At 39.6% G+C, this 12,305-nt stretch overlaps 1 protein-coding gene across 2 annotated transcripts in view; it reads right to left on the minus strand.

Moving 5' to 3' along the window:
- BLTP3B (bridge-like lipid transfer protein family member 3B) overlaps positions 1-12,305 on the minus strand; it is a 93,533-nt gene that overhangs the window by 5,473 nt on the left and 75,755 nt on the right. For both annotated transcript variants that reach the window (XM_072655670.1, XM_072655671.1), the window contains exons 14-19: positions 8,620-10,109; positions 7,789-7,955; positions 5,963-6,105; positions 4,897-5,047; positions 1,600-1,856; positions 1,025-1,133 (exon numbers count right to left, since the gene is read on the minus strand). In XM_072655670.1, the coding sequence (XP_072511771.1) occupies positions 1,025-1,133; positions 1,600-1,856; positions 4,897-5,047; positions 5,963-6,105; positions 7,789-7,955; positions 8,620-10,109 (2,317 nt within the window). The remainder of the gene's footprint in view (positions 1-1,024; positions 1,134-1,599; positions 1,857-4,896; positions 5,048-5,962; positions 6,106-7,788; positions 7,956-8,619; positions 10,110-12,305) is intronic.

A 12,305-nucleotide genomic window follows, 5' to 3' on the forward strand; every position in this document is an offset into this window, starting at 1 on the left:
TTGGCAAATCACTGCACAGAGGAGCGAAGGGTCCAAAATGACTTTGAGGTTGTGAATCTAGATAAGAACAGAAAAGAGAATGCCCTTGGAAAGAAATGGAAAAATGTGAGGGAAGGATGGATTTAGGGTAAAGATAATAAGTTCTGTTTGGCCATGTATCTGAGACATTCAGAACTAAAGTTCAGAAAATGGATGAAGGATGGGTATGTAAATTTGGAAATCTGTAGAGAGGTAACTGACCTGAAGTGAGTTGATGTAATAACCAAGAGAGAGGTTAAAAGCAAAAGAGGGCCAAAGAAACCTAAGGAAAAGTGAGACAGTAGAAAGAGAACCAGGAAAGCAGAATGTCAGAGAAACTCAGGGAGGACAGAGTACGAGAGAGGCTGGGGATCAGCAACCAAATGCTGCAGAGAGATAAGACAGACGAGGCCAGGAGAGAAAAGGGCCACTGGGCTTTGCAATGAAGAGATCACTGCTAATGTGGAAAAGAGAAGCTACAGGTGAGGGCTGGGACTAGAAAGTAGAGACACTAACCAAGACAGCCCCCGCTACCTCCTAATGCAACACACACACCCACACACACACACACAGACACACACACACACACAGACACACACACACAGACACACACACCCACACACACATACACAGACACACACACAGACATAGACACAGATACACACACACACACATACACAGACACACACACACAGACATAGACACAGATACACACACACACACACATACACAGACACACACACACAGACATAGACACAGACACACACACACACACAGAGACACAGACACATACACAGACACAGAGACACACACAGAGACACAGACACAGACACACACATACACAGACACACACACACACAGAGACACAGACACAGACACAGACACACACACACACATACACAGACACACACACAGACACACACACACACACACACACACACACTTCAGCACTTGATACAACTCACCCTTCCTGCAACTCCCTGCTCACCTGAGTTTTCCCACTTACCTCTGATATGAAAAGAGCCATCGTCCTGCCTCTCGACCACCAGGTGATGGATATGGAGCACCACTGGAGGGGGATCGGGGGCTACCACGTCACTGTGGGGGCTGTCGTCCTATAGACAGGAAAAGAAAAGTCGTCCTGCTGCTACTACCAGCTCAGAGAACAGCAAAATCATGCTCTTTCAATAAATATCTTCACCAAATGAGGAAACTGAGATGTAACTGCTTACATTTTGTTAACCAAGAAGTTAAAATTTTATTCACCCTAGGCCTTCATTAGAAAGAGCCAGGAAAAACCAAAGTCCAAGTCAGAAAAACAGATATTTCTCCAAGAATTACTGTAACTTTGGGGAAGGGTTTGGACCAGAGATTTTCTTATGTAGAGACCTGTGGTGAGGAAACATTCCCTGCCAAAGCCAGCTGACCCAGTCTTCAGAGCAGCCCAAGGCATCTCCAAGTTGAGGGACTTGCCTGGGATCCTACAGCCTGTACAGGGCAGATGTAGGAAGACAAACCCACCAGGCATCCCTGACTCTAGATCACAACATCGAAAAGAGAAAAATAATTTGTTCAACATACTTTCAAATTTATCTTTGTATTGGAAACTTGTATCTTCATGGGCATAACTGTTCCAACAGTCTCATCTTCCAGAAAATGTTGAATATTCATAAGAGAAGAGATTAAAAACTCAGTGCTGAAATTTTCTATGTGACACTGCAGAAATCCATTTTTTGCAGCTAGCAAGGAGTGTATGACAGCACTAGGTCCACTTTCAAACCTGAGCGTTATCTCAGGCGAGGCCTTAGCAGGTGTAGACACAGTTTTATGCTCTGAAGCTAGTGAAAGGAAATACAAGTGAAAGTTAGATCTTTTCAGCATCAAAAACTCTCTAGTCCTCTGCCATGAAAGACTCATTGCTGTGCTTACTCTGATCAGTTATAGGTACAAGAAGCTTTATTTCCCTGGTTCCCCCCTCACCTTCCCCACCCCCCAATAATCTAAGGGCTATTTTGGGATACAATTTATATAAATACATAGACACCAAGATACTGCTCACACATACACAGAGCCCTTTATATCTAACCCTTCATAGGTAACTTTCTATCACAATCTCCACCCCACCTTGACTCAATTACTTCACTGAATTATTTCTACTTTAAAGACAATATAATGTATTAATAAGACAATGTAATAAAAGACCAATTCAACTAAATTATCCCTGAAAAAGATCCCAAAAACTATTGCTAACCTTTAGGTGTCTCTGGGATGCATAGTGGCCAGTCATACTAATGTCCACCATGAGCCGTAGGAAAGTCAAAGTCCATTCATAAATGAGCTTTCAAAGAGTCCCCAGAAGCCTCCTAGACCCTTTGGCCTGCCCCATTTGGCCCGACAATGAGGGGAAGGTAGCCCCCTCAGGTAATGCTAGCGTTAGGGGCCAAGGCACTGTACTGACAGATTTCCTGTCTGCCATTGTCTATACGACTGGAGCATGATGGGAAACTCATCATTGCTAAATCCATGCTAACGAGGGCTTTGCTCTATTTTTTTTCAGCAGGAGGAAAGAAATGAAAGTAGAGACTGGAATGTTGGGAATTTTGCATAATTTCCAGTAAAGGTGCTAAGTACTCAGAAAGAAGAACAGGAGAAAATAAGGTTCTTCCATTTATACCCTAAAACCTGGCTGTCAAACTCAGGGCAGACCAGAGTGAAAACAAAGTGGACAATTCAGGAAGTATCTGAGCCTGAGTTCATGTCAGTGCTACTTGGATTTCTAAGACAGGAAATAGCACTGAAAGAAAAGAAATTTTAGAGTTTGGGAGTTTTTTGTTCTTAAGCCCCCTTTAGGGGAGAAGAAAGAAGGGGTCTTTTAAAAATAGAAACAACAGGCAATGTGAAAAGGTTACAGAGTAAAACCATGATGTTCCTGAATCAAGGATATAGGAAAATGTCACGTTACTTATCTCTAACAACATAAGATCGATTCTTATCAAATGTAATGTTTCACCATAGTTGAATTCAGCTTGCTAGTACCTAAGGAAGCAAAGGCTTTGAAGTTCAAAGTCAGAAATACTTTTAGCAACCAAAAGAATATTCATTTTTAGACAGAGAAAAAGCATTTCCATCATTCCAAGTTTTTCTTTTTTCCCTTTAAGTCAGGAATAATGGAGCCTGGTTAAGATTCATCCAGAGATATTTCTACTTATTATCTCTTACCTGCCTACACTATCAATGTGGCTGTGTTACATATACAGGGCTTCTGTTCATTCTGGTGACTGAATTCCCTCCGGTGGGGCCACAGTGACTCACACTGCACCAGACTTTGTAATGCTGCTGCTCTGGAGGACTGAGGCTCATTGGGGCTTCAGACCCTCAAGTTGCCAGTAAGGCCCATCCAGTTTTTTGGAGACTGGCAAACTACTCTACTGAAAATTATATTTTTACACTCAAAGAATCACCTGAGAATACAGACTCGTTGTTCAATGGCGGACCTTGGAAGGCATTCACCATATAATTCATGCACAAGGCATCCAGGAATATTTCTTTCTTTAAATAATTTATAGCAAAAGAGAAAGTTTTGTTGGACCTGGGTAGGGAAGCTGATGTCACCTACAGACTCAGGAAATCTGGGGACCTGTAAATAACACATCTGGACGACTACAACATGGGCTCCAGTAGGAGAGAGGTTTCCAATCCCTACATCCCCCTTTTTCGGTTTTACTACCACAACACATTTCTCCACTCTCACTTAACCTGGCTCTCAGTGCTTTCCCTGTTTCAATGGATCCCTCCAGTTTTAACTCGACTTCCCTAATTCCATAAGGTTTGGAGCAAAAGCACTCTCATCTGCACTGCTTAGGAGAAGCTAAGCTGGCAGCAGCCTCAGTGCTTCTGATCTCTTGGATGCTTTCCTAGAGACAAATGGCACATTTACCTGAACTTCCCTGGATGAGTGGTGAGAACATATTTATTTTATAGCATGCAGGGTTGAATTTGGTTCAACATATAATGTACCTGATGTAGCATTCTGTGTATATAGCAAAGAAAAAGACTACAACTCAGTGCACTTTTAAAAGATAATGGAAAATAACGAACATTGTCGTTTTCAATCTCCAGACTTCCAACCTAATGAGCACCTTCTCCACATGAGCCAACCACAGCACTACCTGAGATCTAAGCCTAGATTAGCTCTGGAAAAGGCGTATCATAACCTGGTTTCACATTCACAGGCTTCATATTTTTCGTTGCTTCAATCCAAGCTGAGAGCCAGCTGAGGCTCTTCAAACTGGGCGTGTTTAGCATAAAAGAAAAGAACCATGAGGGCAGGGCACCCACCCAAAAGCCTATATATACACTGGGCACTTTGATCAAGAGGGCAGCAAACACAAGCTTCCATTACAAGATATCGAGAATTGAAATCTCAATATTAAGCATTAAGTTTTTCCCTTTTTTTGATGAGGGGGAATTGCTCTCCACTCACAGAAGTGACCCATCAAAGCAAAAGATATGAAATCTAAATAGAAAAAAAGCCTGTGAAGTTCTGAACACATGAGATATGATAATCAGAGGAAATGAATCAAATGTAATTAAGTTATGTTTCTTTACTTATTCTACAAAAATTCTCCAATTCAGTCTACAGCCTTTATAGAAGTAGCAGTCAATCTAAACAGACTGACTAAACATGTTTTGGTCTTACTAGAAATGAAAGTCAATATTCTATTAGTACTCCTACTATAAGACTAATAGAAAAGTTCTTTTTGAATCTAATTATGCCAAAGAAACTCTACTGAGTCATAATGCATAAGCCAAGCAATGCAACTTCTCTCAAGCTCTCTATCACCTGTGAAAAGAACTTTGAAGATCACACAGACTCACCTACTGGACGATTACAAAGATACTGTCGAATGCTGACATTGCCCAGCTGGCTGGGAGACACTTGGTCCACCTGAAGGCAGATTTCAGTATCTTCTCCTCGGATGTCAATTTCCCCATTAACGCCAGTGATTTTAAACACCACAACTGACATCTGTTAACAAATCAGAACAAAGGACAAAATAAATGGGTCTGGAAGAGATGAATAATTGTTTTCTATACATTTGAGGAAAACAGCATTTCATTAATTTAAAATGCATAAATATGAAGCATACTGTGGTAGTTAATATTTCAGTTCTTGACTCTCAGAAAAAAAACAGAGGAATTCTGGGATGACAAGGATCAGGAGCTTTTGTTTTTAGCTTTTCAAGTGATACACTTCCTTGCTTCCTGAGGGAATCCTTCTTGCTGGGACCTGATTTGTGAGATTCTTCAAATGTGCTAAAAGAACTTTGTCCTTAGTCAAGAGAGTTCCAAAACTGGATCAATGTATTCTTTTCTCCACAAACCACTATCACACCTCATTTACAAACACAGAAAACCTCCCCCATAGAGACCCTCTACCTCTACCATTTTTTTTTTCTTGGAGGCAGTCGGGGGTAAGTGACTTGTGCAGGGTCACGCAGCTAGTAAATGTCTGAGGCTGGATTTGAACTCAGGTACTCCTGACTCCAGGGCCCAGCTGCTCTTTCTACTATGAAACCAACTGCCCTACCTCTACTCTTTTTCAAATTTTATTTGGACTCAGCTAAAGGAAATGCAAGAAATTAAAAGCCAGGCAGCAAAGCAGAAAGGACAAGCAAACAAAAAGTAAGACAAGATACGGTATGAATTGCACCACCCAGGGATGAACCACAGGGTAAATGGGCAGGAAGTTCATTCCAACAAGGACAAGTACTAAGCCGCAGAGCCTGCAGACTGAACCACCCTGCTGCACCTCATTCTTCATTGATTACATGGCCAGAGGAGTGTGCTGGACCCCTGCAGAGGGGGTTCACATTTCTGGAATGAATGTGCTAAGATGACTTGATAGCGCATTTGCTTCCAAAGAATTTCCTCAAATCATTACCATTTCTTCATGATTTTCTTGAGCGTTCTCTGAATTTGTACTGATGGCATCTGGAGAGGACTCCGCACAATTCTGAATCTTTGCACCAACACTGCTATTTTCTAATGGACTCTGGTAACTCATATGTGAGATATCTTCAATACCTATCATAAGAGAATGGAATGAATATTTTATAAAGTCCACTCTCCATACATGCAACATCACATTTATCTAACAGCAGCTATATTAAAATGAAAACACTCACTCACATAAAAATACTCTAACTTTCCATACTTTCAATGTTATCCCAAGCATTATTATGCTAAAGATAAAATAAAATAAAATAAAGGACGGGTAAGTGAACATAGAATGAGTCAGAGTTCCTTTCATTAATATCTGCCCAAAACATTATACCAAAAGGGGCTGAGCTCCCAAACTTCTGAGTATAGAAAAACGCATCCATTTCTGATGCGCCTATGCTCTGACTACTCTCCAAATGCCTAATTCCAGGAACCACTTTCACCTTCACGTTACTCTAGCCTCTCCTATCCAAAAGAGCAAGAATCCTCTTCCTCATGGAGCATATTTTCCATTTCACTGCCTTTTAAAGGACTCTGCATGGTCTTTCACCTCAAATCAAAGGCAGTGGTTGTCCACCAACTGCTCCCCCACCATCTAACTGCCCTCACTGTCCCGCACTTCCAGTCTCTGCCTCCTACTTCAACCACAGCACTAGATCACCATGAGTAGACACAACACAGCCCAGTCATATTACGCAAAGTCCCTTGGTCCATCTTCTCATTATGGTCCATGGCGAGAGAAGTTTTAACCTTTTTGGGACATCCCTCCTGGGACCCCACCATCTTGACTAGGGACTGCCTCCCTTAGTCTACTATTCCGCCATGCCACTGGGAGCAAATTTTATTCTTTCCTCTCATAACCAACTCTCTCTCTCTGTCTCTGTCTGTCTGTCTCCAGTTCTGGAAATACAATCGAATCCATTCTTCCACTATTCACAGAAGGAATGTATCCGTCTACTCCCCATCCCTGTAACTTTCCTGACCCAAGTACCCTTTCCTAAGAATCAATTGGCTCTCTGTTCAGTCTCTCTATTAAAGTGTGAGCTCTTAAGAACAGGGACTGTCTTTGGTTTGTATTTATATCCCCCACAGGGCTTGGGATATAGTTAAGAGTTCAATAAGGGTTTTTTTCATTCATTCATTCATTCATTCATTCCATCACCACTTGAGGCATCATGTACCACATATCTTGCCAAATGTTATTATCCCAAAACTATTCTCTCATCTTCACAGTAATCCCAAGAAGTAAAGCAGGGAGTACTGTTTCCAAATCATAGCTTTGGAATAAAACTTGAGGCACAGGGAGGTCAAACCCAAAATCAAACAGCTAGTCCTCTATGTTTCCCTCAGAACTTTCACTATATTCACCATCAGATTTTTTAAAAAGTAATTATATGTTAACATAGTATTTTCTATAATGAAAATTAGATAATGAAACTCTATCTTTAGATTGCTATTCTATGGAATATGAAATTGTACCAAAGATTTATTTTTAATTTTAGTAACAAAGACGATCACATTTCCTCAATGGCACATAAATAAATTTTCTAAATCTCCCTTTTCCATTGTGCAAGCATCATTTTCCTTTGTGCTATATTATAACATATGAGCTTTGTGGAGTTGTTTTAGATGTTTGCAGTGTGGAGAAATAATCACAAAATTTAATCCAGGCTGGAAAAGTGACAGAGGTATGCCTGCCAAGTGCTTTAAAAGAATTCAGTTACAACAAACAAGGCTCACTCCACTGCTTAGGACAGGTGGTCTTACCTTTTTCCAAAAATATATGGCTATCATTTTCTAAAAGTTGTTCTTCCAGCATCATGCTGTCAATTGAAATGGCATCCAGTGAGACTTGGGATGGACTTCTCCTCATGTTCTTATAAGAAACAGAGAATGCAGCAGGAGGGGGTGGGCAGCGTTCCTTAGGCTTTCCACTTTTAAAAACGTAAAAAGATTAGGAAATTGGTATGAGAAAGGCAATTCAACTACGGCATTATTTTCTTCCAACTAAATAAAATAAAATCATACCTTAAGACATTAAAAATGAGCTATTTTAAGAAAAAAATGAACATCCAAAAAATATCTGAAAAACATTCATAACAAACATTTTCGTCATAATCCAGGAATCCACTAAGTTGGGATGCTAATATTTCAATGAGGAGTGTGGAAGAAGAGGAGGTGGGAGAAAGATAAAATGCAAGCTTGTTCATTAAAAAAAAAAACTAAACTAAGAGGAAAGCTTCATTTTTAAAATGCTTATTTCTTGCCTTAGTGATGGAAATTCCTCTGACACTTTTTCCCAAAGAAAGTTAAAAAAAAAAATCAGATACCCTTCTAAGTCAATACTCCAAAAGTACTTTTGAAACGTCATTTCTGATTTTCATGTACAAACTTTCACTTTTCAGAATTAATTTTCATTTTGGTATTAACCACTATCTACTGAAAGGGTTCACCATGCAGCTTCCTACTTGTAGATTTCCTTTTAGTATGGAGTATCCAGATGCTAACTGATCAACTATAACAATGACAGATTTATACGCTGAAAATATTTTCCTTGATATTTTTTAACAAATGAACTAAACAGTGAATAATAATTACCTTAAAGAGGACTGTGATGTAAACATTCTAACTGTGGATGCCTGATCTTTATTCATCTCCTGTTCCTGAGAGAGTAAAACAGTTTCTGGGATCAAAGAGTTCGTGGTGCCATTTGCTTTATCCATCAAACTATTTGGAAACATATTTTGTTCATCCTCTTTATCAGTCAACAAAGTTCTAGAATCTTCTTTGTCATCTAACACATGAGGTGAATCCGTGGAAGATGAGCTACTTTTGTCCCTTCTTTCCATAAAAATTTCTGTCCCACTTCTGCAAATGAACCCAGGGCTTTCATCTTCTGTTATCTTCCCTAAGCTTTTATCTGATGAATCCAAGAACGACATCCCTTTTTGCAGATTTGTGTCGCTGGCTGATTTAAAAAGACATGGATCCATGGAGGAGGGGACATGGCTAAGGTCAACGCTCAAGGACCTATTGTCTGCCATCAAATTAATACCTGAACTCCTCATGGGATCCACTGTTCCAGTTACAGATTTTCTTTTGGATTTCAGAGTTTCACCAGTGTCCACAGGTGAATCTTCAGGAACCACTGGACCGTGGCCTTCAGAGAGGGGAGACTTAAATGCATGGGCTTGATTTAAAGGGTGGAGCAGCAGAGAGACTTCTGCACTTTTCAGTAAAATGCCCACACAAATGGATGCCTCTGTGGCAGGTTTGCCCGTCACTGCTTCCACGTCTTTCCTTAAGTTTTCAGAAAGCAAAATAAGCGACTCATGGAGGAAAAGCAGGAATAGATACTGGTAGTGATTGATCTGCATACTGACATGTTTCTGAATGTGAACCAAGATGTGAAGGTCAGCATTCTGGGAAGCCGTGGCAGGAAGGGAAGCCATGAAAGCTTCAGATGGCGGCATGCTCTGAACACCATCTGTCATGGGCGCAGACTCAGTGCTGTAATACTCCTTGAGGAGCTTCTTGCGCTTTAGGCGACTGGCCAGATCGCTAGAGTCACTTTTTGAAATGTTTAAAGGTGTTAGATTACAAGATTGGAACTCTTTTTGGGACTCTGCAAATCGCGTGGGCTGGCAAATCCAGAGAGAAAGGGGAAAGGAGTCAACAAAGTTCACTGGCCGTCCCTTTCCACTTCTCATTCCTTCATAGTCTATCCAGAACTGGGAAAAGTGCACAGCCCAGACATCAGTGGCCGCTGATGTCTTAAGAGTATATTTATTTAACCTGGGAGTAACGTAGCCTTTATAAACATCATGCATCTTGGTATCTTGTTCATGAGCATGTCTCTGGAAGATTGGATGTAGGAGGTCAAAATTATCACAAGATTTGGGAAAGCTGGTATACGTTTTACTAAAAAAATTGCAATCCTTGAAGTCCTGGAACAAAGCTTCTAAATCAGAATGCCTGCAGTTTGGAGAATGCCTTGTATTTGTGGCAATCATTTCAGAACTCTGAACAGAAATTGCACGTGGTTGATCTTGATGGCATTCTGATTTCTTTTCTGAAGGAATGACAAGCTAGAAAAAAAAAACATTTTATCTGGTCAAAGCTATAAGTACCTAAATTTATTTTCATTATTCAAAGCCAAGACTTAGTTCAAAAGGGATTTTCCTAAAAGTTTCACACACAAAAATCAATTAAATGCTCTACTATTTGAACATAAAATGTTCACTTGGTCACACTGTTTATGTGAGAGACAGCAAGATGGTACCACAGTGCACGGAGCACTGGGCTTGGAGTCAGGAAGACCAGAGTTCCAATCCTACCTCAGAACCTTCCCACTTGTGTGACCCTACGCAAGTCACCTTACCACTGTCTGCTTGTTGCCTCATGTGCAAAAGGGAGATAACAGTAGCACCTTTCTTGCAGGGTTGCTTTGAGAATGAGTTAGCATTTGTAAAGTTTTTGCTAACCTTAAAACACTATATACACGTTTGGTATTATTATTGTGTTCATTATATAATGTCATACAATGCAAAGGACATTTTCTTGTAAATTTTGGAATTGTGTAGTGATTTTTTTCATATTTTTTTCCCATAGATGATATGTGACAGAATGAAGAAAACAAAATATGAAAAAAATGTCAGATGCTAGGGATCTCTTCAAGATGTGTATTTATTCAGAATTTTTAAGTTCTCTGATCCAAGTTTTAGGTAGGTCCTCTATAAAAGACTTAGGAAACAGAAAGGAGAAAAAGTAAATCAACCCAAGAGAGTGATTTCTTTTAATATTCATCTTTGTAAACGCTCATACACTAAAACCTTAACAGATAAGTGCACAACAATATAAGAGTGCCAATAGGGCATAAAGCACTTAGAGCATTTGACTACTGGGTCTGCAGTCAAAGGACCTGGAATGGATTCCAAGATCCACTACCTAGTAGCCCCGTAGGTCTCAGGTTCCTCATGTGTAAAATAAGGAGGGTACCTAGACTCTCCTTCTATCCTTCTCACAGGTGTGTGTGTATACTTATCATATAACACTCTTAGATCATATTATATCACATATAATCTCAAAGTTCTTTTATAACTTTAAATCCTATGATCTGAAAATTGAATTCTATATCTTACACGACATTTTGAAAACTTTTAACTGCTGAACATTTGTATGGAATTTTCTTTATGAGAAGTTCAAAAGTCTTAATTCCTGGAATGATCTTTTAAATTTACTAATCATGTACTGGAGGAAGGCAGCGTGAGAGGATGAGCAAGGGATCAGCAACCCTCAGGAGAGAAAAGTCATTCAAATCTCAGTTGCATTGGTCATAAAAGAAGGAGGTTGGATTAGATGATCTTGAAAGCCCTATTTCTCTATGACTAGACAGATGATCTCTAAGGCTTCTTCTAGATTCAAAATTTAAGATACTGATCCTCTCTGCCATGACAGAAACAGGGATTTTTGTGAAGACTACATCTCCTCACTCTTCACTATATGGCACCATTTCTTTGGGTCTTCCCTCTGAAATGTGCCTGCTGTTAACATTTTAACATTAGTTCAAATACTATGATATTCAGGGAGATAGATCACCAAATCTTATAATCAGAACCTTTGGTGTTATATATATGTGTATGTGTGTGTATATACACACACACACACATATATGCATGTGTGTATAAATATACATGTATGTATACATATGTATACATAATACACACACAAATATTTTAAAAATATCTTCCTTAGTCTTAGAAATTGGACACGAAGAAACCTGGAGCTAATTTTAAAACTTCAACTTAAGAACTCACCTCCAGCCAGAACATTTAAATCAGATTTTGTGAGGAGTAAAACTAATTATAGTTTCACATCTTTCTTGCTTACCTCTGAACAGCCAAATGAGGAAAAGGAAGTCAAATAATGAAACAAAGCAACCAAGGCAACTGTAAAATGAATAATCAATTTCTTTATGATGAACAAAAATTGAAAGATTAAAAATAAAGTTTCTAAATGAAAATCAGCCTCACAGCTGAGAAAATTTATACCATCAAAGGCAACTGAAATTCTGGAAATCAAAATGCTAAACATGGCACCTCTTCCTGCTTGTGAGGTGAAAGCAACTACATTCTGGGATCATGAGATTTAGACCTGGAAAAGGCCTCAGAGGCCTAGAACTCAGTCTCTCTCTTACTCTACAAAAGAGAAAAATGAAGCCTCCAGAGTTTATGCCACTAAAGGCTGCAAAGGCACTAAGTTAGGAGCAGAATAAGGGTTCAAGT

Source organism: Notamacropus eugenii, chromosome 3 (assembly GCF_028372415.1).
Source record: "Notamacropus eugenii isolate mMacEug1 chromosome 3, mMacEug1.pri_v2, whole genome shotgun sequence".
NCBI classification, from domain to species: domain Eukaryota; kingdom Metazoa; phylum Chordata; class Mammalia; order Diprotodontia; family Macropodidae; genus Notamacropus; species Notamacropus eugenii.